This window comes from Melanerpes formicivorus, unplaced genomic scaffold (genome assembly GCF_026170545.1).
Source record: "Melanerpes formicivorus ecotype bairdi unplaced genomic scaffold, bMelFor1.0.p_v2 SCAF_6, whole genome shotgun sequence".
In the NCBI taxonomy this organism is placed as follows: domain Eukaryota; kingdom Metazoa; phylum Chordata; class Aves; order Piciformes; family Picidae; genus Melanerpes; species Melanerpes formicivorus.
In genome coordinates this window covers 6,349,757-6,374,707 of record NW_027142358.1, presented here as the reverse complement: position 1 = coordinate 6,374,707, position 24,951 = coordinate 6,349,757, and the positions used below count along the sequence as shown (strand labels likewise).

General features: G+C 41.9%; 1 protein-coding gene across 1 annotated transcript in view; it reads left to right on the top strand.

Moving 5' to 3' along the window:
* The window catches only part of SORCS3 (sortilin related VPS10 domain containing receptor 3), a 317,082-nt gene that overhangs the window by 92,115 nt on the left and 200,016 nt on the right, over window positions 1–24,951 (top strand). The window contains exon 2 of the mRNA XM_068139414.1: window positions 4,015–4,082. Within this exon, the coding sequence (XP_067995515.1) occupies window positions 4,015–4,082 (68 nt within the window). The remainder of the gene's footprint in view (window positions 1–4,014; window positions 4,083–24,951) is intronic.

Sequence of the window (24,951 nt, the reverse complement as noted above, 5' to 3'; positions counted from 1 at the left end):
TTTCCTTATTTTGATTAAAGGATGCCTGAGTGTAAGTTTTTGCTGTTTCTGAATCAATATCACTAGGAACTTTATTGCTTTTATTTCTTTTCCCCAGAGCAAAATGTTTAAATCTTAACTTAGTTTGAAGAGTAGGCATTTCCTATGGGGTGGCAATTCTACATTTCCCTCAGTTCAGGGTAAGAAAATGATTGTTTTTGTTTTGAAGCAGTACATTAAATATGAAATCACCAATTTTCAATTGAGAATTCAGCTTTTAAAATGAAAACTGTCAAGATTTTCATGCAGAAGTACTCTGGAACAGAAAAGCCATGGTTATTTGCTAGTGCTGACAAAAACAAGCCAAGCTTCTTCAACTACAAAGTAGTAATTGGAATCAAATGTCTTAGCTTGAATCAGTAAATGGATTTTTTCCTTTTTCTTTTTGATCTTTTTTTCTCCTGTGAGATTTCAGTTTGGGAAAATATGGCTGATTTTCCTGTTCCATTCTTTTCCAACTAAAGAATTCAAATAACACAATGTCTTAGAAAAATCTCTGATACTTGCCCATTATTTGCTCTTGATATATCTGCTTCTGTTAGCACAGTTGGGGCAACATGAAGGGCAATGAGGCTGGTGAGAGGCCTTGAACACAAGCTCTATGAGGAGAGGCTGAAGTAGCTGGGATTGCTTAGCCTGGAGAAGAGGAGGCTCAGGGAAGACCTTATTGCTGTCTGCAACTACCTGAAGGGAGCTTGTAGCCAGGAAGGTGTTGGTCTCTTCTCCCAGGCAACCAGCACCAGAACAAGAGGACACAGTCTTAAGCTGTGCCAGGGGAAGTTTAGGCTGGAGGTGAGGAGAAAGTTCTTCACAGAGAGAGATGTTAGCCATTGGAATGGGCTGCCCAGGGAGGTGGTGGAGTCATCATCCCTGGAGGTGTTCAAGAGGGGATTGGATGTGGCACTTGGTGCCATGGTCTTAGTAGTCATGAGGTGTTGGGTGATAGGTTGGACTTGATGATATTTGAGGTCTCTTCTAACCTCAGTGATTCTACGATTCTATGATTCTATGATGTGGAGGCCTCAGACCAGCCTCAGGAAACACTTTGAAGTTTTCTCTGCAATGCTATGTTAAAAGCACTAAATGAAGACAACTTGGGAACCAGCTGTGCCTTTCAGGCTTAGATTTGTGTCTTAACTGCATCGGACACTTCCCTACTAGTCAAGTTTGGTTTGCAGCCTGATGAGGTGGCATTGTGGGCAGAATGTTCTGTGGCAGCTTTTCTTGGGAAGGTTGTGCGTTCAGCCTCTCTAATCCTTTCTGGTTTGCTTTATTGAATCTGAATTTAGCCTTGAATCTGAATCTTTAATATTGAATCTGAATTTAGTCTAGTCTTGAATGTGAGTGGGGATAAGGTGGAGGCCACCCAAGGTTGTGGCACAACAAGATTACCTGAGCTAGGCTTATGTGGTTGCTGCAGGTGACTGGATTGTGTTTTACCACTGCCTCAGGCAAGTCCTGCTATTTCCTGGGACCCTCTGTGAGATTTAACTGCAAAGGGGTGCTCATGCTTTTGCTTTTGATGTGTTGACAGCAGGTAGAGCTGGGCTTTTGTTAGTCATCTTGCACAAAAATCCAGAAAGGCTGCACTAAACAACATGCTTTTACTTTGGATTTATAGCCAGAACTGAGCAGGATTTAAACCACTCCTGTAAAGCTGCTCTTATCTTGTGGTTTGCAGGGCTCAAAATAGGTAAGTGACATCTTCAAAAACATAGGGTGTAGGAGATCCAGGGAGAGGCCATAAAGAACTGGGAGAGAGAGAGTGGATGCTGCCTTTAGTTGTAATTTAAATCTATGGCAGAATTACTCTGAAACTTTACCAGGACATGGAAGTTTTATTTAATATGTGTAGGACTGGATCTGGGATGAGCTGAATTTGGCAGAAGTCATCCTGCTGTCTTCAATGTGATTAAGCTTAGAAACTGGAAAACTAGCTCTGTGAATCCTTACCACTGTTGTGAGCAATAAAAAGCATATAATTTCTCAGGGCTTGTGCTGTAGTGAATAGCTTCCTAGATACTCTTTAGAAAAGTCTTGTCTGAGCCTATGTGGGAACACAGGGAACATCCTAAAGATGTCTTTTTCATCAGGTTTTAGCAGAGAGCAGGCTGCACTGCTTCCCTCAGTTGATGTAGGAGGAGTTACACAAACAGCGGTTGCTGCAACTTGCAGCTGGCTCTTCACCCTTCATATGAGAAGGTGTGTGCAGGGTTTTAAGATGCATTAAAAAGGGAATTGTTCTTATTTCCCCACTGCACAGCATCGGTTTAGGCTGACATGGGCTCCTCTGTGCTGACTCAAATCTGCCTGGCAGGTTTCTTTTCACACCCTGCTGGAAGCAGCTTAGCTTTTATCTTCCTCCTGAAGGTCTCTGCATGAGGAAATAAAGGGACAAAATGCAATCCAGGATGAGGAAAGTGAATCCAGTAGAGAGAGAGGAATGCTCAGGGCATCTATTCTAAACCCATTAAGTTGGATACTGACTGCATAGTCACGTACCGAGGTCCCTTACAATTTGAAGAGGTCTCTTCCTGGTATTATGCTGACAGGAACCAACTGCTGCAGCTGTTGTGATATTGATTAATCCTTTGGCATTTTTCTGCAAAGCTTTAAATTCCTCACCTAGCAGCCTTTCAGCTGGGAAACCCAAATGAAAGGTGTGACAGGGCTGACTGCTGGGAGCGGGAGGAAGAGGAAGGGAGATGTAGCTTTCGTCGTGTAGGAAAACATTAGTGAACTCAATCCTTTGGGTCACATCTTGAATTTGAACGTATCTTTTAGCCAAAATGGGAAGTACCTGTTAATAAAGCAAAAGAAGTACCACCCTCCCCAGGTATTTACTGAAAATTTCCCTAGATGCTTTCACACCCCAAGCAGGTGCAAGTGAAGCTAGCCTGTTCAGCTGCCCCAGAGCTCTCCCCGAGTCTGGTCTCATAGAATATGAGGGGATGAACTGTGTGACACTAGTTATGCTAAATCAGCAAGGAACAGATGCTTCCACTGAGGGACCTCCATTCTTTTTGCAGAAGTTCCCATCCTGTCTGAGTGTGAGAGCTTGCATGGAGTCTCACAGACTGTCTCAGAGTGAATAGCTGCCTTTTGGGGAGAGGAGGGCATTAGGTATTGTAGCTGGTAACTAAGAGGATTACAGTTATCTATGAAATCTGAGATCAGAGCATCCAGGATACTAGAGGGAAATTACATTCCCCTGTGATCCCCTATGTAATGTTTAATTCTCCTCTTCTCCCTCAGTTTGCAGGGGCATGATTTGAGAGTGTCTGGCTCTCCAGGAAGTTAGTCAGTGGGTCCTGAAGGTTCTTACTCTCCTTTATCATTTAAGATATCACTGATTTTTTTGTCTTGTTCATTTTCTTAGCTGAATGTCCTGCTCTGTGCCTCTCTATTTCACCACTGGCATGAGGTGATAGCCTATGGAAATTTTTGTGCTTGTGGAGTCAGTGACAGCAGATAGGGAGCAACAAAGCTCATGCCGGGCAAAATGCTTTGCTGGACGGGAGAATCTCCATAAACAAACCTGACAATTCTTTCCATGGAGGCTCACCAATTCAGGCAGCACCCTGAGAAACAGAAAACATTGACTGTAATTTCTGATTGGGCTGTTGAGTCAGCAATGACGTAGCTGGTTCCACTCCTGATCTTGAATAACCACAGCTGTAGAGAGGGCAGCTCACAATGTCCGATTGATTCCTGTTGGCATGTTTGATTTCAAATGCTAAGCATGTGGAGATTAAAATAAATGTTAGTGGTTACATGATGCATTAAGCTAATGATTGTTTTCTGTTTTAAACTTTCTTGATCCTATAATACCACAACTTTAATCGATAAATGCTAAGCTCTCCTTTGAGTGATCTCAGATGCTTTGTGTCTTGTTACACAGTCTAAAGGAAAACTTTTTTTTTTCTTTTTCCTTTCTTTTCCCTTTATCTTCCTCCCTCCCTTCCCCCTCCCTAGGTGATTCTCATTCTGACAAAGCTCTATGACTTCAACTTGGGGAGCGTTACAGAGAGCTCGCTGTGGAGGTAAGTGGATTTTAGAAATCACAGCACTGTGTCTGTTGTAAAACTGGAGGCTGAGCAGCGTAGGTGTCTGAGTTGATCAGAGGAGACAGCAGGAGGGAATCTGAGATAACTGAGGTTGCTTTTTGGAAAAGGGATATGTGATTAAAAACACATTGCTTTAATGAAGTGAGGTCCACAAACAAGGGTTTCTTGATGTGAGGGCACTTCCTGGACACAGAGAGGAGCTTGGTTTCATTCCTGCATTTGTGTGTCCTTAGAGGAGTCTCTCCACCCCTCAGAGTCTCTGTTGTGAGGGCTGGCAATGAGAACAGTCTCTGTAGATGGTACATGCTCACTAAAACAGTGTCCATACAACATAGTGTGTGATATAATCTTAGTTGATCTTAGTAGTCTTCTTCAGTCCTGTGAGCTGAAATGATCACTTTGGCAGTGAATCTGTGTTGCTTTGGGCTTTAAGGACAGACACTAAAGGATGATCTCTAGAGGTCCCTTCCAACCCCTACCATTCTGTGATTTTGTGACTACAGGTCCCACAGTGAGGTGCTGGTATCTTTTCTGCTATGGATAGACTCAAATAGTGTCATGCACCTGCCATTCTCCTAGTCTGGCATGGGAGGTGCAGTGTCTTCGCCTGGGAATCATGTGCTGGAGAGAATCATGTGTATGTTTGTATTATGAATGTGCATTTAAAATAAAGTAAGTTCCACTCCCCCCTCTAAAAACTCCCCAAACTCACAGGCCAGTTCCTCTACATCTGCAGTCACCAGTAGTTTATACCTGCTGAGAATTGTTCTTCCTCCTGGGAACTTAAAGCAAAAGAAAAAGGCAGAAATGGATTGTGGGAGACCAGGTAACTTGTGTCAGGTTTTCTAGATGCTAGTGTGCAACCTGCTGCAAATGTAGTTGGTGGAACTGTCAGTGCACTGTAGCGTTATAGGCGTCGCTCCTGATGTGAGCAGCTTCTTTACAGATGGTCTCTCATACTTCTTTCTTCCCAGCTAATTTAAACCTCCTGTTTGGAGCAGGCTTTGAGTGTGTGCTGCAGTGTTATTGCTGTTAATACATTTAAGGGTTAATTGTTCAGTAGAGCTCTTGAAACTTCTTAATTTGAACAGTATTTCCAAAGCCTAATTGCGCTGTACCATGGTAATCTGCAAAAGTATAAATAACCATGCGGCTAATAAGAGAGAACACAGTAATTTCCACTTACCCTGGTACTTTTCAAGGTATTAAAGCCTTGAAAAAACCCTTTTGCTTCTTTACCTAACAAGCAGAAATGGCACTGTGATTGTACTTTAAATGTAATTGCCAAGCAATCTGCTCTGCATAAATAATGTAAACAAGCTGGCAAATCCTGTCCTAATAGAGAACTTGCAGCATCACCCAAGCTCGGTGGAAAGATAATAGCAGCATCCCTTTTGGAGTTTTCCCAGGGTGGTGAAAACCTATTTTGTCGTGAGAGTGACTGGAGGCATCCAGTGCTTGATCAGTTGTGGGGAAACACACCAATTTCTGGGTGTGTTTCAGTGCGTCCTGGGACAATTCTGCATCTTTTTGCAGTGAAGTATGGGCCAGCATGGGACCAAAAGACTCAGAGATGTTAAGTCAGAACCTCCTGGGTCCTTTTCCAGAGTCTGGAAGGAAAGAAAGCTGAGGATAGGAGTTAGGAGGTAGGAAACCTTAGTTTCCCACCTGGAAAATTCAGGATTAAGCCATATTGTACTTCTGAGTGCAATGTGGAGCCTTAGAGACCATCTATGAGTTTCTTTGGAAAGAACACTGTAGAAATGCAAATAAATACTAAGTGGAAGCAATAAGCCAAGAGAAAGACTCCTCTTCTCAGGATTTTCTGTTCTATTTGCACATTAAGGCCTCTGGATCTTTGCATTATTTAAACTGGTGCTTTTCAATATTTTCTTTTAGTTTTTGAGCCCCTGAAAAATTCAAAGGGTGGATCTGTCTTTGCAGAATGAATTTAAGCCTTCTGCAACAGATTTCCTTTTCTTAGTTGCTTTTTGTAGACTCCTTCAAAGACATCTCTGAGCCCTCAGAACTGATGGGTCACAAGCTGAATACAACTATCAAGTAATTATGAGAAGGAGAGCTGGACATATCCAGGAGTTGTTGTTTTTTTTCATAGATTTATAGAATGGTTTGGGTTGGAAGGGACCTTAAAGATCATCTAGGTCCAAGCCCCCTGCCATGCAGGCTTTCACTAGCCCAGAATGCTCAAGGTCTCATCCAACCTGGTCTTGAACACCTCTGGTGGGGGACATTCCAGTGTGTCACCACTTCCACTGTAAAGAATTTCTTCCTAATATCCAGTCTGAATCTGCTGTCCACAAGCTTTAAGCTGTTTTCCCTTGTCCTATCACAACAAGCCTTTGTAAAAAGTCCCTCCCTGGCTTTCCTGTAGACCCCTTTCAGATACTGGAAGGCTGCTGTAAGGTCTCCCCTGAATCTTCTTTTCTGCAGGCTGAACAGCCCCAGCTCCCTCAGTCTGTCCCCACAGGGGAGATTCTTCAGCCCTCTGATCATCTTTGTGGCTCTCCTCTGGACCTGCTTCAACACTTTGATGTCCCTCTTATATTGGGGACCCCAGAACTGGACACAGTACTCCAGATGGGGTCTCACAAGAGCAGAATAAAGGGGGAGAATCACCTCCCTTATCCTGTTGGTCACACTTCTTTTGATGCATCCCAAGACACAGTTGGCCTTTTGGTTGGTTTTTTTTTTTTTTGTGGGTTTTGTGTTTTGTTTGTTTGCTTTGTTTGGGTTTTGTGTGTGTGTGTTTTGGTTTAAATTTGTTTGGTTTAGTTTTTAAATCTATTCCTGTTTTCTGGGGAATATGACATATGCTTTCAGCTAACAAGAAGTCCTGTCCATCTGAGCTGTGGGGCTGAGAGATACCTATTCCAAAAGGTTGGCAAACACAGTTGCTTCCACAAGAAAGGGGCAGAGAGCAATGAATCACACGGCAGTGCTTCCAAGGATGCAAAGATAGAGCAGAGTGAAATGTAATCTCCAAATACCATCTTGCCTCTGCCTGTTTCATGCATCAAAAGCTTCTTCTCTGTTCCCCCTGGGTTATAGCACGAGAGACTTCTTTTAATGGAAAACTGAATTGCCATATAAGAGAAATTTCTAATCCCTGCATCTGAATACAAAGACAAGTAAATCAATAAGAAAACATCCTGAATGTAATTAAAAATGGGAGTGAGAGCAAAAGAGGGAGAGAGGAGAATTAAAAGTTACGTTGAAAGCTGATCCTCTATCAGGCTGATATAAGTTTAGACAGAGGAAATGCTAGTCAGCATTTGAATGCAGGAAGACAGACCTTGCTCTAATATGCAAATCCATGCTTCTGAGGCCTCCAAAAAAATCACAGGAAAGGTCTCCATTGCTACAGAAACAGCCAGCCTTGTAGCAGCCAGCTTAGAGGAAAAGACACCCTGCCTGCACACCCACTCACAGCTGCATCACTCTCCCTTGTGGAACAGCCACATCATTTCTTGGTCACAGGAGACACCTGTTGTTTGTGGTTTGGAGTTTTATTTATTTATTTATTTATTTCCCCCCACTGAGTTGAGTGAAGAAGACCATTTTTCCTCCTGTGAAAAGAAGCTACTTTATTGCAGTTGTATTTGTGTTGGTGTGAGACATCAGAATTTGTGGAGAGGTGTCTTTTTTGTAGGTCCATAAATATAACTAGACAAATTATTTGTGCTTCTCAGGTTTGCAAAGCCTTCATGAATTCTCATGTCTTAGCAAAATATATATCTGAATAGCTGAGCATCCAGCTACATCCTGCTCCCTTTAAGTAAAAAAAATTATTAAGAGCTGGACATATGCTTTCTGTAGGATATTCCTCTCTTCCTCCACCCCTTTCTGCATCAACAAAAGGGAAACAGTTCTCCCTCCTAATCTATAAACTGACATGATTTTGAGTGCTATTGGAGCATCTCTGATTCCCAAAGCCTCTGTAGGCCAGGGTCCCTTCATCAAACTTCACTGTCCATGATGTAATGTAAGCATGAAGGAGTGATCTGTGATGATATATAAATAGGAAGAGAGGCCAGGCTGTTTCACAGGAATTGGAGATTAAGAAGGCATCTGTTAAACAGAAGAGAATGAGGGGGTTAGACATACAAAATACACTGTCTAAAAGGCAACCTTCACAACCAGGAGTTGAAGGGTTGGGTGGGGTTTTTGCCGATTTTTCTGTTGAAAATCTCAGGCAAAATTTAGCAGGAGGAGGAGAGAAGGGAAAGTATGTTCAGTGGCTTATTTCTTCAGGTGTGTGTGTTCATAGTACTTCCACATCTAACTCAATCTGATTGTGATAAAATGAGTTGTGGTTTCAGGTGTATGTGGTGTTTAGATATATTATATGGGGATTTTTGTAGGTTATATGGTAGGCAGCAAGTCCTTTCATTAGGTAATCTTGTTGCTGTCTAGTTGATTCCTTCACATGTTGGAATTACAAACAAACATGAGGAATCTCTGGAGCTCCTTTTCTTATTCTCTAGGCCTTTAAGATTTCACAGGTTTTACATGCAAAGGAAGAGCCTCGTGAGTGTTCCCTTGCTTGTCTCCTGTTTTAGCTGTACAGTATTTAGGTGGGGTTATGTGAATATGACAGTCTGGATAAGTCTTTAAAGTTGCTATTGTAGTGTTTGAAATATTTTCAACTATTTCAGCCAGTGTGGGTTGAACAGTTATTTCTGCTAAGATAACTGGAATAAAAGATTTTTTCCACTGTTGCCTTTTTTTAGTATCTAGGAACAGTTATATATATTTAGATTGCAGTAACTAAAAAGGCAGCCTTCATCCCAAGGGAGCTTTCAGTCTCAGATGAAATAAAGAGACAACAGGGCAATCCAGCAGACAGAAGTGCAAGTTAGCAGGACGATATTTATGATCAATGTAATAGCCATGACTGCAACATATCAGCTAATTAGGCAGTGGGGAGTAGTTCAGATTGCTTTCCAAAGTGTAAGCACTTGCGTGTGTCAGCTCTGAGTCCCCACTACCATTTTACCGACTCTTGATGGTCCCCTGGAGTTCCTCTCCTCTGCTGTGGTCCCAGCTAAATTATCTCATAGTACATAATGCTGGCCCATGCATTAACCCATATTCAAAACCATGATTGACTCTCTGCTTAAGAGGCTAAAATGCTGATGAAGGAATCTTTATACATATTCCTTCTTGTTTTCTTGTTTATTAACCAAGGAATTATGTTTCCATGGCAGCAGTCAAAAATCCTCAAGCATTTTTTTTACTCTTGTGGCTGCTGTGCCTCAAGAGGTTGGTCTGTTGTCTTAGCTTCTGTGTTGAGTTAAAAAACCTCAAAACTTTTAGTTTTTAAATAGAGACAGCCACAAAGGACAGCAGCTGCAACCTAGCTTTGAGCTGAGAGGGGTAAAATCTCTCAGCTTGGTTGCAAGCTGCTCTCTGTCTTGCATTACTGTTTCACTTCTCTTTGAATTACCAAATCACCATTTACCAATTACCATTACACTGTTTCTTTCCGTGTCTTGACCTCTTAAGCCTCCCACAGTCACCAGAGATCGTCACCATGTTTCAGTGTACCTCTAGCATTTGTTTCCTTGGCAAAGTTCCACAGCTCAAGCTGATTTCTGTGCCTAGGTTCATGTGTTGCACATGGAGCTGGCTTCAGGTAGGGCTACTCTGTAAATGTGAAATGGTGCATGTGGTGTGAAATGCTGTGTCTACCCTTTGGGAACTGGTCTCTGTGCTTCAAGTGTAGCAGCCTCCAGAAGGGGTGAGTAAGAAGGCAGGGATCAGGGATTCAATAAGCCTGACTCAAATTTCTGTATCATCCTCTGTGAAACAAGCTAAACCTGAAATAGGGCATGGCTCAGCCATGATAAAAGAGTGTTTCTACTCCAGTGGCAATGCATTATTTAGACTGTGGTGCTAAGAGTGGCTGCTTCTGGTTTGTGCCACAGTCTCTTGCTCAGTACTGGTGAGGTTCCACACATTTTGCAACAAAGCATTATAGTTTTGTTTGTTTTTGTTTCCCCTGGACTTTGCTATATTGAAATAGTTTCCAGACATGCTGCCGTGACCAGCTGACATCTCCCTGCACTGCTGTCAAATTTGATTATATTTATTGTTTTTCACTTTTATGCTGACAGCATGGATCTTAGATACATGCTCTTTTTCTGGAGGACTGTATTCAGGCATAAAATTAATGGAGATGGTTTCCAAAGCAGTAGTGCTTTCCATTACTTCTTGTTTTTTAACAATACTGTGAAGTGCAGAAATCCTGTGCTGATAGGGAAAAGGGCTTCCTATATCTCCAGCCGGCCCTCAGGGCATGGAGGGAGGGAGCCAGATGGGTGCACAAGCACATTCCTGAATTCTCTTGGATTTGAAAACCAGGGTGCCCAAAAGTTTAGTATCTCCACTGCTGTTGTTAGAGTGTATAAATAGCCTAGCTTGATGATTGCTGGTTTTTTTTTAAGGCTGTGGGAGCCACCTGTCAAAATCCTTGTGCTTGAGAGCTCCTAGGTACAGACTGCTGAAGAACAAAGGGAATGGGGAACTGTAGCAGATGACTGCAGTGTGACATTGGAGTTTTTCCTCCCGGCTCTCAGCACCCTGAGTTGCAATTAGTATGGGCCTTCAGCAGCATCCCAGAATAATGCAGTTCTTAACCTTTAGCATTCTTGCTGATTTGTCTTTTCCCCAGAGTGGGTGATTCAGTTTACCCTGTCTCATTGCAGCCTGGCTGTCAATCACAGATACCATCTTGGCATGGAAGCCACACTTGAACTATTTGGAAGATGCATAGTAGCTGCATGTTGGCCCATTCTGAGCTAGCTGCTGCCAAATGAGGATTGTGGCCATTTAATAAGGAGAAGTTCCTTGACCCAAAGAGCTGGTAGTCACTAGCTATAAAGAATAGGAAATGTAGCATTTTTGAGCCAAGAGAACATTTCTTCTTTGCCCTCGTGGCTAAATTACTGCTCATTTTGGAGAAACAGGCCTTGTTCTTGTGCTCAGGCTGACATACAGAGTCTGGCATAGTCTGCAGACACCTGCATTTTTCCACCTGTGCATGTATGTCATGGGTTGAGTTGAATCTGCTGCTGTTATTCATACCATGCTGCCCTCATGCCAGCTTCAAAAAGAAACTGCTGGCTGGAGCAAGGTATCATGGGGCTAGAAGTTCAGGTTGTAACATGAGAGAGGCTTCCTGTTCTGGTTGCTGCCTTTGGTTTCTGAGTTTAGGCTGTTGGGCTTTCCTGCTGGGTGAGCTACAGGTTGGGGTGCTGGATTCTGCTGCTGCTTCTGCTTTTTCTGCACTTTTCTGCAGATATGCTAAGGTAATTGTGCATCTTTACATCCTTATCTCAAGCCAGGGTTTTGGTGTTTTTTTGGTGTGCCTTTTTTTTTTTTTTTAATTGTTGTTTGGTTGTTTTGGTTTGGTTTAGGCATTTTGTTTTGTTTAGTTTAGTTTTGATTTGGTTGGGTGTTTGGGTTTTTTTTGGTGGGTTGGGTTTTTTTGTATGTGTGGGGTTTCGTTTTGTGTGTGGGTTTTTTGTTTGTTTCGGGTTTTTTTGGTGTTACTTTCCTTCCCATCTGTTTGTGAGAGAGGGGTTTGTGAGAGCAGGCTGTGTTAACCCAGGACAATGTGTTGCAGCAGGTACTATAAAGCAGGTCCTAGTTAATGAACAGGAACAAGAGAGAAAGCTGATTAAAATAGCTGAGTGAAAATCAGCAAGGAGAGAAATTAATGGGTGAAGGACATTGCATTAAGCTGCTCTGTAGGGATGCTCACAAAAGGCTATGCATTCAAAGGTGGTTTTTGTGCTTTTAAAATAATTCTAAAGAGCAGTAAAGGGGTGGCTTAGCTTCCTTGTGTTTGCTGGTTTAGGAGAGTATCCATGACAGTAATGTTAGAAATTGCTGGTTATCAGATGATTATAACAATTGACCACCTTTTTCTACTGTGGAAGAGAAGCCATTAGAAATAACTGATTATGACCAGGTTCAAAATCCTTTTCTGGCTTGAAGTGATTAATTTTCCTTCTAGTTATGGCTTTCCAAAGACCTAAATAAATCTTTCTGTGGACGTACATAAGGGATTGTTTGTAGGTTTAGCCCCCCTTGCACGTCCCAGAGAGTCACAGGTGGTGTCCAGAGTGAACAATATTTGCAATTCAATAGGAGATACTGTCATTGCAACAAATGGATAACTTGAGCTAAGACTGTTTTAAATGTTTGCTTTGGAAACCAATCATGAAAATTAACAGCATTATCTTAAATTCAGTGCTATGTTTTAGAACTGATTAACTCAGTAATAAAAATAAGATCTCATTCCTTAATTCTTTAAGTATATGTATATATAAATAATTCTTCTAAGTATATGACTATCTTGTGGTGAGGAGTTTAATTTCTTTCTTTCCTGTTGCTTCTCTACTCCTATTATATCCTACAGTTTGTTTCCACAAGGGAATAGTAAGGTTCAATCCTCTACTTCCTGACTATTCCTTGCTTTCCCAAGTGATCATGTTGATGTTGACTCAGAGATGGTGGGGACCAAGTGGGGCAATGGAAAATCATGTGAGAAGTAGCAGCCCACAAAATATTAGTCTAAAAGTCTTGGTACATGGGTGGTCTGTAGGATACACCTTTGCTTATTGAGATGCCTTAGTCATCTTGTTTCATGGAACTCATTTGTCTTTCGTGAACCAGCCTGCTGTCTGCTCCATTTGTTGTGTCTTTTAATTGCTCCATCAATGACCTTTCTGTGGGGGGTGGGAATGCCATAAGACAGGAGACCTTCTGGATTTATTAATTTTTGGTTTGCCGAGAAAGCTCTGAGACTAATTGCCAAGACTTCCCAGAAGATATTAGTTTACAAATTTTAGTGACACTTATGATTTATTAATGTGCTTCCTCCTACATCTGCTCATCCCTATTCCTTGGTGGAATTCTTGCTGAATTGGAGAGAATTAATAAAATCAGAACTGCAGATTGTGATGGTATTGTAGCTAGACTGCTAATTAAAAAAAATCACCCATATTCAGAGTGCATTATTCATATCTCTGATTTCTGAAGACAGAAGTAAGTCTTGACAAGGAAGAAGTCTTGGTGCCATGTTTTAGTTGGTTAGATGGTGTTGGGTGATAGGTTGGACTTGATCTTGAAGGTCTTTTCCAACCTGGTTAACTCTACTCTACTCTACTGATTTGACAAGGGTGTTGCATGGCAGCAGCACAGAGGTTTCCATTTATGTGTGTTTGTAACTCACTGTTCGACATGTGCCACACATCCCTGCTCTGTGCTTCACTGACAAATCTTTTGCAGCTTGAAAGGAGGTCTGCTTTGCTGAAGTTGTCAGCCTTCAAATGTGGCTGTGGGAGCACTGGGCTGGTCACTAATGTATGTTGCAGATGTCTTTTTGCGAGGAATGTGTGCATTCAATAGGTCTAGAAAGGTCATGTATTTGTACATCAGTGTTGATCTCATAGATAACTGGATTATTGGGATGTTTCTGTTAATAAGTAGGCCTGAGAACTTTTGGATCTGTCTTGTTTTCTTGCAGAGGACAGGTAGGCAAGGAGAAAAAGCAGTTTACCAAATTCCAAATGTTTTGAGGTAGTGTTCTTAGGATAAAGGTGGAATTCCAGATAAAATGTAGAGAGGATAAGAACAAGCTATATTTTGTTTTAATCTTCCATGTTTCAGGTAAGAGCCCTATCCACCTCTCTTTTCCTCTCTCCCTCATAACTGTTGAATTATTTAAACTCTGCAAAAGAGCTCCCAGAAGAGAGACTGAGAATCTCTCCAGGGAGAGACTGACACTAATCTTCTGTGTGGAAGATCCAAGTTCAAGCCCTTCCTCTGAGTAAGTATAAAGGGAGGTGCTTTTTATTCCACAAGTAATTAAATTGTGTAACTCATTGCTACAGGATTTGTGAAGCAGAAATAAAAGTGTAAATGGATTTCAAAGGGGGATTCAGTGAATTAATGGAGGATATTTCTGCTGGTGGCTGTTAATGTGATACCGTGGCAGTAGCCTGTCACATATTAATTATTTTATGTGACATCTAAGGAACAGACAGGCTTGCAGGTTTTTGATCAGTGTTGCAGAAACATCACACATTTTTTTGCTGTCTGTTCCTCAGCAATGAGCTATTCATACTTTAGACATTCTGATAGAATACCTGGGATTGACCTGGAGACATGATAGGCCACGGTATTTTAGGGGCTTGGGGATTTGGAGATCTGTAAGTCAAGAGTGCTGGGTAAGAGACCATAGGAAGAAGCATGATGTCTTTTACCTCTTCTTTATACTTTTCACAGAATATTCTGTGGCAGAATAGCAGGTTGTAGTTCTTGTTTTGTTTTGTTTTGCTCTTGTTTTGGTTTTTTTTTTTAACCTGGCTTACTGTTTTATTCAACCAAGGGATTTGAATCTTCTGCACAGCAGGTAGGTTCTCCATTGGCTGCCCAACTGATGTCTGTCTTGGATGCCATCACATTTTCTTAGGAGAGCTATTTAAATAGATTAAAACTATTATTTGAAATGTAGCTTCAAAAAAATTCAATCAAACAAAACCAACCAACCAAAAAAAACCCCAAAACACCAAAACCCAACAGACTCTTTTTGATTTTATTTAATTTTCCAGCCAGTCCTTTCAAGCACACAACTGAGTTTGATCATCATGACAATGGAAAGTTAAATGTGTCCACATCTGTCTTTCCAGAAATCTATTTGATGAAATGGGAAATTTAGGGAATTTAATGCTAGAAGTTGTTTCTGATGTTGATTCAATCCTGAGGATCTTGGTCTCAATTAGTATTGGTTTTGGAAAGAGTTTCAGGGAGCTGGGAGAATATATTTGTCCCTCCTTTCCCAGCTTGTATGTGCTATATTTAATACAGGTTTTTTTGTGTTTGCTAATGGATTTATTTGATTGTGAGCTCCTCAAGAAGTGAGTCATCCTACCTCATCAGAAATTAATTTTGAGCACAGGTGATGTTCCCAGGCATTTAGTCCTGGGGCTTTGGTTGAGAATGTCAGAGGAAGCATTGCCAAAAGTGAATGTGTTTTTGAAGCATCACAACCCCTATGAAGTCATCTTGTCTGGGATGGCAGGTAAAGTGTGTTTGTAGTGCTTTGCCTTCTCGTTCAGAAAAGCAGCAAGGCAGCATTCAGGAGGGAGTTTGTAGCCAAGAACCTGCTGTTGCAGATCCTGTGGGTGTTGTGTCTTGCTGCATCAGTGGAGCTGCATCTGTTAACAGGAATTGGCTACTCCATCTTTGCTTTATCATCTGGAGCAGCACTTCCATTGCTCTCATTAGAGAGTTGCTCCTTTTGTTGAGTTATCTCATCTTACATTCTAATTAGATTTGGAGACTGACTGCAAAACTTTTTGCAGGAAGTCACGCTTAAAGATGAATTTGTTTTGGTCTTACTAATGTCTTTTTCTGATCACTCTTTACTGTGCAGAGGAGGTTCATTGGCACAGATTAGTAGTGGATGCATTCAGTGTGGATGCATGCCAATATTAATGGAAACCACACACTAATTTATAAATATGCAAATAAATAGTTGCAAAAAAAGAACGCTCATAATAGATTGCATGAGAACTTTCATACTAGATTTCATCTGGTAGGACTTGGAAAGCCTGAATAGAAACACTCAGAAAAGAATATGGCATAAGTCTTACAAAATGATGTGGTGGGGACAGAGTCTGTACTAAATTGAGTGGGTGAGTATCTCTCATATGAGGAAAGACTGAGAGAGCTAGTACTGTTTAGCCAGGAGAGAAGGCACCAGGTGAGGAGGGTTGGAAAGGCAGAGCCAGGCTCTTTTCAGTGCTGCCCAGTGGCAGAGAGATAATTAATGGGCACAAACTGAAACTCAGGAGGTTCCCTCTGAATATCAGGGAACCCTGCCCCCCCCCCCCCCCTTGTTTTTTTTTTTTTTTCAACTCCTCACTGTGTGGGTGACTGAATACTGGCACAGGTAGCCCAGGGAGTTTGTTTCCATACTTGGACAAATTCAAAAGATGCCTGATATGGCCCTGGGCAAACGGCTCTAGATGGTCTTGTTTGAGCAGGGACTTGGACTAGATGAGCACCAGAGGTCTCTTCAACCATTCTGTGATTCTGTGAAGAATAAGAGAGCACTGGATAAAGGTTCTGTCCTGGATTGAGTTGAGCCTGCTGCTGTTACCCATACCATGCTGCAGTCATGACAGATTAAAAAAAAAAAATAATAAAAAATGTGCTAACTGGAGCAAAGTATTATGGGGCTTGAAGTTCAGATTGAAACATGGAAGGCTTCCTGTTCCAGTTGCTGCTTCTGGGTTCCAAGGTCTTGGGTGTTGGCTCTTTTCTGCAGGCATTGTGGCAGAGAGAGTGGGAGTCAGGTAGCTTCTGGATTTGGTTTTCTGTTTTTTGCTGATGTGTGTGGTCAGCAGGACTAGGGAAATCATTCTTCCCCTATACTCAACACTGGTTAGGCCCCACCTTGAGTACTGTGTCCAGCTCTGGGTTCCTCATTTTAAAGAGGACATTGAGATACTTGAACATGTCCAGAGAAGGGCAACAAGGCTGGAAGGAAGTTTTGAGCACAAGCCCCATGAGGAGAGATTGAGAGAGCTAGGGTTGTTTAGCCTGGAGAAGAGGAGTCTCAGGGGAGACCTCATTGCTGTCTACAACTACCTGAAGGGAAGTTGTAATGAGGTTGGGGTTGGTCTCTTCTCCCAGGCAACCAGCACCAAAACAAGAGGACACAGTCTCAAGCTGCACCAGGGGAAGTTTAGACTTGAGGTGAGGAGAAAGTTCTTCACAGAAAGAGTAGTTGGCCATTGGAATGTGCTGCCCAGGGAGGTGGTGGATGTGGCACTTGCAGCCGCGGTTTAGTTGTCAGGTGGTGTTAGGTAATAGGTTGGTCTTGATGATCTTGAAGGTCTTTTCCAATTTGGTTGATTCTGTGATTCTTTCCCCCTGTACTTCACTGTCTGGCTTCTGCAAATAGGCTAAGATAAGGTAATCCTGTATTGTAGTATTAGATTAATAAGATTATTAGTAAAGGTAATTATGCATTGTGATTATGATATCTTATGTTATATTAGACTCTTATCTTATTTGTTTATCTTAAGGCTGAGTTGTGTGTGTGTTACTCTTCTCCTCACTATTGTGTCGGGGGTGTAGGCAGGCAGCTTGGCCCTTGTGCTAAACCATTGCAGGTTCACAACAAACAGAATAATTGGTTTCTTAGGACAACATGCAGTTAATCTGTGGATCTCATTGCTGGAGCATGTTTTGGTAGGTAAAGTTCAGATGGGTTGAAGTGAAGTTCCAAGAAGAAAAACGTCTGTCAAGAGATACATTATGTGCAAGGAAATCATCTGTGGCTTGGAAAGCCTCCTGACCTCTGTCACTTATTTGCTAGGCATTTAGGACTGGATCAGGAGCCACCAGGGTCTTGCACTGACCAAACAGTTTCTTTGTTGGTGCCACATCAGGGCTTGCTGTGAGTTGCAGTTCTCCTATTCACGCTAAACCTAGGCTTTAAATCTGCTGACATGATTTGTTTCTCTTTGAGTGAGTTGTTCTTTGCCTTTCTCTTCCTCTCTCCCTCCTCCCTTGACTTTTCTTTCCAATTAGGCTCGGGACCAAGTCATATAAATCTTTGATGCTTTGTATTGTGGCTGGTAGAATTTAGTACTTTAACATGGGTTGTGTCTGTTTATATTGGTGTTTTATTATGTTGTGGTGTGGTTTTTTTTCCTAAGTGCACTGCTGGTTTATAATGGCTATAAATAATCTGAAATATGGAGAAAAAATGTTAAAAAACACGTAAGACATCCTGACATCTTTCCTTCAGTTTGATCTGTCTCTCTCATTATCTCTGTGGTACATTCATTAGCTTCTAATTAAGTTAATAAGTGCCTAGTACCAAGCAGTCAGTTCTCCAAACAATATTTACAAAGGGCTACATTTCTCCAGCCTGGGCAGTAGCCTTTGATTTATTGACTTACCACACATTCTTCATCTGTAAAATCTATCAGCTTGTTCTTTTACAGTATACCAAGTAAAAATGAAAGCTCCTGTAAACTACTAGATCATGGGAAGCCAGTGCATTTTTACATGTAGGTTTTCTGCCTCTGAATAAAAACTGTAAAAGGTTAGCGAGGCCATTCTGTAACCAGACTATAAGGGCTTGTTTGTGGGTCTTTGATAGCCACTTACTTTAAAGAATTGCCTCTGTAAATAATAGCAGTTGCTCATATCCTGTTGTCCCTGAATTTGCTGTCCAGATGCCTGAATCTGGCAATTGGCTATCTGCAGGAGTTGGGCATTCGGCATTCTGCAAGTGTGGTCAGAGATGCAAATGTGATGCTGCATTGGAACAGTTGAGGGATATTACCCCATAATAAATCCAAGAACACTGTAAGGCATCTGTAACAGGACTGTTAAATTTTATTTTATGGATCTTGCAGTCTAGCTCAGAAGATCTGTGAGGAAGATAACAGGAGGCTGGTTGTATGAAGATGGCTGGGCTGTTAGTACAACCACTACTGCCAAGCCTGACTTCAAAGTCACATAGTAGTTTTGACCAGAGGTGAGAGGCACCACTATGAATTTTCCTGAGATGCAAATATGTACTGTTTCTGGCTATCTGTAACCACTGCCCAGTGTGGGGCTTCACAGCAGAGATAGCTTGGCTGAAAGCATGTATGCAGATCAACCTTACACCTTTGCAGCCTAGGGTCTTGGCATCTACTCGCATACCTTGGCGTCTGAGTTCATATACTATGCTGCACAGGGAAGTGGGACAGACAAGCAATCAGCTGGGACTAACGATCTGTAATTACCAGTTTGTACAAACCCTGGGAGATTCAGGAGCCACCTGGGAGAGGTACACAGAGAGGAAGAGCAGCCCATTACTGGGACATGGATACAAGCCTTATGGAGATCTGATGCACACAAGGAGTAATCTTTCCCATGGAATGAGAAATGCCCTCAGTGTCAGTGCTCTTGCACCGCTTCCTCTGAAATGTTAGAAATCATCATAGTGATTTACTTTAAGAAGGAAGCCTGGTTGCTGATTATGGGTCCTAAAGGAGAAAGACCAAGCAGCAGCTTCAGAGCAAAAATCAGGAATAGTATGGGTAACAGTAGTCTGCCTGCAGGAAATTCAGTCCCACAGCCTGGCATGGAAACAGGAGAATCATACAACTTCCATCAATGTCAAGTGATGTATGAGTTCCCAGAGGACTTCAGCAGACTATGATCCATCCTTGGGTCTTGCATATTTACTTCAGTGATTATAGGCAAGCTGCTGACTTTGAGATGCCCTAGACATGGATCTCTATAAGCCAGTGTATGGGAGGGTTTGTCCATTCTTTGAGTTACTTGCAGCTGTTAAGTGTGGCTGATGGAAAACCAAGGCAGCAAGATCATCTGTTAAAACATAAGGTTTTAGATATAATGTTATATCGCCATGGAGTAGTTACAGCTACAGAGTAAGCAGTGGACCATGGTACATCATTCAGTGCGCTTCTAGCAGAGTAAAGAATAAATGTCCCATGGAAGATTAAAATCCCATTGGTTCTATTATCTGTAACCAATAAAGGTAAAAGGGATATCCATGAGGAATACAGAATTAACACTGCATGTTTAACTTTTTCCCAGAAGTCCATATTCTCTATTTGTACAAAACATGGGAAACAAAGCAAGAGAAGCTTTGTGTTTGTTGGTTAGGGGTTTTTTGTTTGCCACCTTTTTTTTCTATGCCCCCCCCCCCCCTTTTTTTTTTTTCTTTTTTGGAAGAGTACCAGGCTGTGGTGGATCATCTGCTTCTCTGAATATTTGGAGAGTGGTCTGCATGTTATCTCATCCTGTAGTCTGAGGAGCATTACCTATACCAGCCATACCACCTGAAAAGTTAGTAACTTGCCCAGTGGTGTTTTACTGGTGATCAGTACAAGTCTGGCTCTGTAACAGAACATGGACAGGCTGTGTGGTGAGAGATATATAAGAAGCCTGTGTTTTCTCCTTGGAGGTGCTCCTTTTGTATGATGACAGTGCACATGGTTTGCTTGAGGGACAGGTGAGCCTGAAGTTACGGGCTGCTGTTTGGCTTAGTAGTTTAGCTGTGTCTGATCCAAGCAGGGTCTGCACGCCCTGATGGCTGGTTCACCACAAAATGTTCTCTATTGCATAATATATCAAAGGAATTAGAGCTGTGATTGTGGAGACACAGGAATAGTGCTTTGCCTTGGTATGTCACAGCATACTGTTCTTGTGTCTGTCTGCTTCCAGAGTGTCAATATACATGGCACTTTTCAAGCCTGTCCACTTGGCAAATCATGCAATTGATTCAGCACAAGCACTCTAAGGAGGCTTTTGAGGCATACTTGGCAATGTCATTGCTGAATAGCTCAGGTCTTGTGGAAAAGTGGGGTCTTGAATTCTTCAGCACAGGTGTTCCACCTTTCCATTGTTAAAGTCATTGTATCATTTGCAGGAAGCAAAAGGAAAATCCTTTGTCCTTAGGGCTTCTTTCTTGTGCTGCTCAGCTTCAGTGGACACTGTGTTCCCTCCTGTGTGGAAAAAAAACACCCCACAACATTACAAATGCTGCAGTAGGCTCTGTTGCAAACTCTTATCTTTAAAAATGACATTCATAAAGGTTAATAATTGGAATGAGCTCTGGCAGTTACTAATTAACACCATTACACAATCAGCTCACATTTTGGCAGCATTAGGCATACTTAATCAGTCAATTATCATTGATCTCAGAAAGTGTTGCTCTAAAGTTAGTGTAAGGTGCCTTTGTGAGTGGAGGAAGGGAATTCAACATCTCCACAGTGGTCAGGCTGCTGGGAATATATGGATTGAGAGACCAGTGTTGTGTACCTGATGATGTCAGATGGATGTGAATTAGAAATCAGAAAGTATAGGCTTACCTTCAAACAGAGGCATAGGTAAGTCCTACAGCTGCCTCTTTGCTACTTCAAACAGTAGGGGTGTTCAAGGACAGATAGCTGACTGGGGGAAAGTGGCTTTAATGGCTTCAATGACTTTCAGTTACTTTCCATCTGGAGCTTAAGGTATTTTTTTTCCTTGTTTTTCTTCACATGATTAATAATTCTCAAGGTAAGGAAGTTGCAAACAAGATGGGAATGCATGAGATATCCATTTAGAAGTGTTGTATGAAGTGATTTTTATCTCATGAATCTAAATATTGTGACTGCTTTGTGCCCTCTCAGAAACTCAGAAACTGTTGGTGCTGGCTTACAAGGCAGAGAGAATAGCCTGACTGCTGCACAGAATGGCTATGGTTTTCTAGCCGGAGTTTTGCTCTTTCCAACTTGAGTGTGGGCAGCACATGCATCCTTTCTAAAACCATCTGTTGTTTGTGCCTGGTCAGGAAGGTGTTGCAATGATGTGTGGCCCACACAAGTGAGGATGATGGCTATAATCCAGTGTGTGAAGGAGATTTTCCAGATCTCTATATGGAAAATGAATGTGTGGAGTGGAGGTGTTTTGGGCTGACATGTCGATCTTTGCTCTTTGCTGCTTCACTTCTATCATTCTTTCTTTTTTTGTTTAAGATATGGTCTGCAATGCATGCAAATTCGCAGGGAGTTGCGTACACCTGGATAGGTTGGGAGCATTGTCAATGACGTGTTGGAGTGGAATTCAGGATACTGTGGGAGTAAAGAAGCTTGTGTAGGAGAAAGGGCCAGGAAAAATGACAGTTGGGCTCAATTCTGCTTTGGAATTTGGCTCAGGGCTTCTTGTCTATTTAAAACAAGGATTATTTTGGAGTGCATTTCAAACCTTTCTCTTCTGCTGCTTATTCTCTGGAACTTTTCATTGTGGGCCAATGATCCAGAAGTCAGAAGAACATTGATGTCTGGACTTTCACCTTTACTCTTGGCAAAAATCTGCAAGGAATCTTGGGAGTAGGCATAAGAAAAAACATGTCAGAAGGGCAACTCAGGCTCCACCTTTTGCCAAAAAAATAGCACTTTGTTTAAAAACTATTCTCCCATACATCTGATTCCAGAAGCAGTAGAAAGCGAGTACAAGCACAAACCCTCCAGACCCCTAAAATTTCCTTTCTTGCTATTAAATTTATCTGCAAAACTGTTCCTGCTTATCAGGAAAAGGCTCACAGGTTATGTTATGTGTGCATACTGTAAAGGTTAGTTCTCAATTGTTGTTAATGATAGATGTGGTGCTTGGGCATGTAGCTTAGTGGTGAGCTTGGCATAGTAGGGTTAATGGTTGGACTTGATCATGAATTATTCTATACAATGTGGAAGGATAAAGCTGGTCTGAGCTGCAGATGTTTCTCAGAAGGATAAAGAAAGCTTGGTAGAAGAAGTGTGAAGAATTTATGCATGGCTAGTGATTCTTACAATGGCTATTTAACCTGGAGAGAGGAAATGTGTCAAGGGACCTATTTAGATAGAAGTTACTGATATAGGATCCAAATTCAGGAGAATTGGACTAGTTGATGTTTAAAGGTCCCTTCCAACACAAATTATTCTATGGTTCAAGGAAGCTGGAGTATTTTCAGGCACTTTTCCAGACTTTGGGTCAGGCCTTGTAAAAGTAATGAAGGGCAACATGTCTTCATGTACCCTGAGCAGACCCTGGGGCAACCCTGTGGAAATCTATGTGTTAGGAGAAGCTGGTAAGAGTTGCTACTTGGGCTGGGTGCCAGGGCAGAGCTCTGTCTTCTGGGTGCAGATGCTGAGCTGCAGACCTCTGTCACAAATTTCCTCCCAAAGCCTTCAATAATGCATAACATGTCTGGGGTCTTCCAGAGGTGATAGATACTTCTAAAGTTTTGGTCAAGGCATGAAGGTCAGAATTAGTAGATGTTGTCCATGAGGAAGCTGGAGCTAAATGAAGCCTTTTCTGGTGGTAAATGGCATCACCTGTGAAGTGTGTCTTACTATGGCAAAAATGACTCATGGTATCATCTGTATTTTTAGGAAAAAGGTGCCAGGCTGCAGTAGCTCAGAATAAAGTAAAAAACAGTTGGATGCTTCATTCTTAGAACAGTCCTGTGAGTATATAAACATGCACCCCACCTCCCTGCCCCCCAATATTGACTCTTCAGTTAGAGTAATTTACAGCAGTGCAGAGGTAAGTTTTAGGAAAAACCTTCTTAAAGCTGAGCATGGATTGCTTGGGAAGGTGGGAAGTCTTCATTTTAAAAGACTGTAGGTACATACTAGACAGCTTTCTGAGGCAGATGTCGTGTTCGAGTTAACCTTGCCTTTGGGAGAGAGAAAACTGAAGGCTTTTTCTTAACCCTGTTTCTGTGGTCCAGTGATAGGAGAGACTCCCGCTGATATCCCTTGGGAAGAACAGCACAACAGGCTTCATAATAGAAGCTGGCCATGTAAAGAGCTGAGAGGTTGAATTAATTCAGCATATATTAGTGTCATGTGACCAATTCTAGTTTGTCTATAAATGTCCCTGTTACAATATTATGTAAATGGGATAGTGAAGTCAGCATGGAAATTGGACAATATGCAATAACAAGTGTTAACTTGAGACTAAGGCTATGCTCTCTGCAGTGCATTAGTTCCAGTTTAGAACACATCAAAAAGCAAAATATTGCACTGCAGATGTGCAGTTTGATATGTTGTATGGCTTGAAAGCATGAAAAATTGTGGTCTCACCTCTCTGACTTCTCTAACTAATTCCACAATGGGGACTATAGAGAGCGAAAATCAGCTAGCTGATGTTGAAGCAATGCTAGAAACATGCAGGTGCTATCAGAGCCACTGTGTTCAAGCTAACAATGTGCTGGCTGAATGGCTGGTGGAAGAAGGGTAAAAAGATGTTTGAAACATGAAAGATCTTGAACAGCTCTGAATCTAGCTTTCCTGTCTTAAAGAGGCAAAACCAGCCTTTAAACCAAAATGCTGTTGTATGTGTAAAGGGTGGCATTGGAAGATTTTTAGACATAATACTAGAGAAAATGGTAAATATAGGCAAGGACACCTTGGTAGTGAGTCCTTTAGTCATGCTGCTGGGGTAGGAGGGAGCATAAAAAATCCCCAGTCCTCGTATGACATGGTTCACTGGAACAGACTGTTGTTTTACTTTCCAGTAGTCTGCTTTATGGAGTAAAAATATCAAGTGACTAATTACTTGCATGCAGAGTGGTGTAGTATCACAGCAAGATAAATTTGGAGAGGAAATCTTTTGAGGCTAGAGCCTTCCTCAGAGCAGCTACTTTTTGAAGATTCTGGGTTACACTCTTTGTTTAATCCTAGATTTAAAAAAAAAATACAAAAAGTTTGTCTTCTAAGCAGCTGTGTGGATAAACTGTGAAATAACAACTGTGGCACTGGTGGCTCACTGATGTGTAACTATTAATTCCTATGTTATAGAGGCAGGAGGAGCATTGTGCTCAGGCACCACAAGATGATGGAGAATAAAATCTGGCTGGAGGTGGGGAGATTCAGGCTGGACATGAGGAAGAAGTTCTTCCCCATGAGAGTGGTGAAGCCCTGGAATGGGTTGTCCAGGGAGGTGGTTGAGGCCCCATCCCTGGAGGTGTTTAAGAGCAGGCTAGACGAGGCTCTGGCCAGCCTGATCTAGTGTGAGTTGTCCCTGCCCATGGCAGGGGGGTTGGAACTAGATGATCCTTGTGGTCCCTTCCAACCCTGACTGATACTATGGTACTTGTCACAGATACTAAACAGAGATTAATTCCTCAGACTAATACTTGCTTGACAAAAAGCAAAACTCTTGGGAAAATGTCCCATCTTGACTGAAAAAATAGCTGAGATGAAGAATTTACCTCCACCATTAGTGCAGTCTGCCTGAAACAATT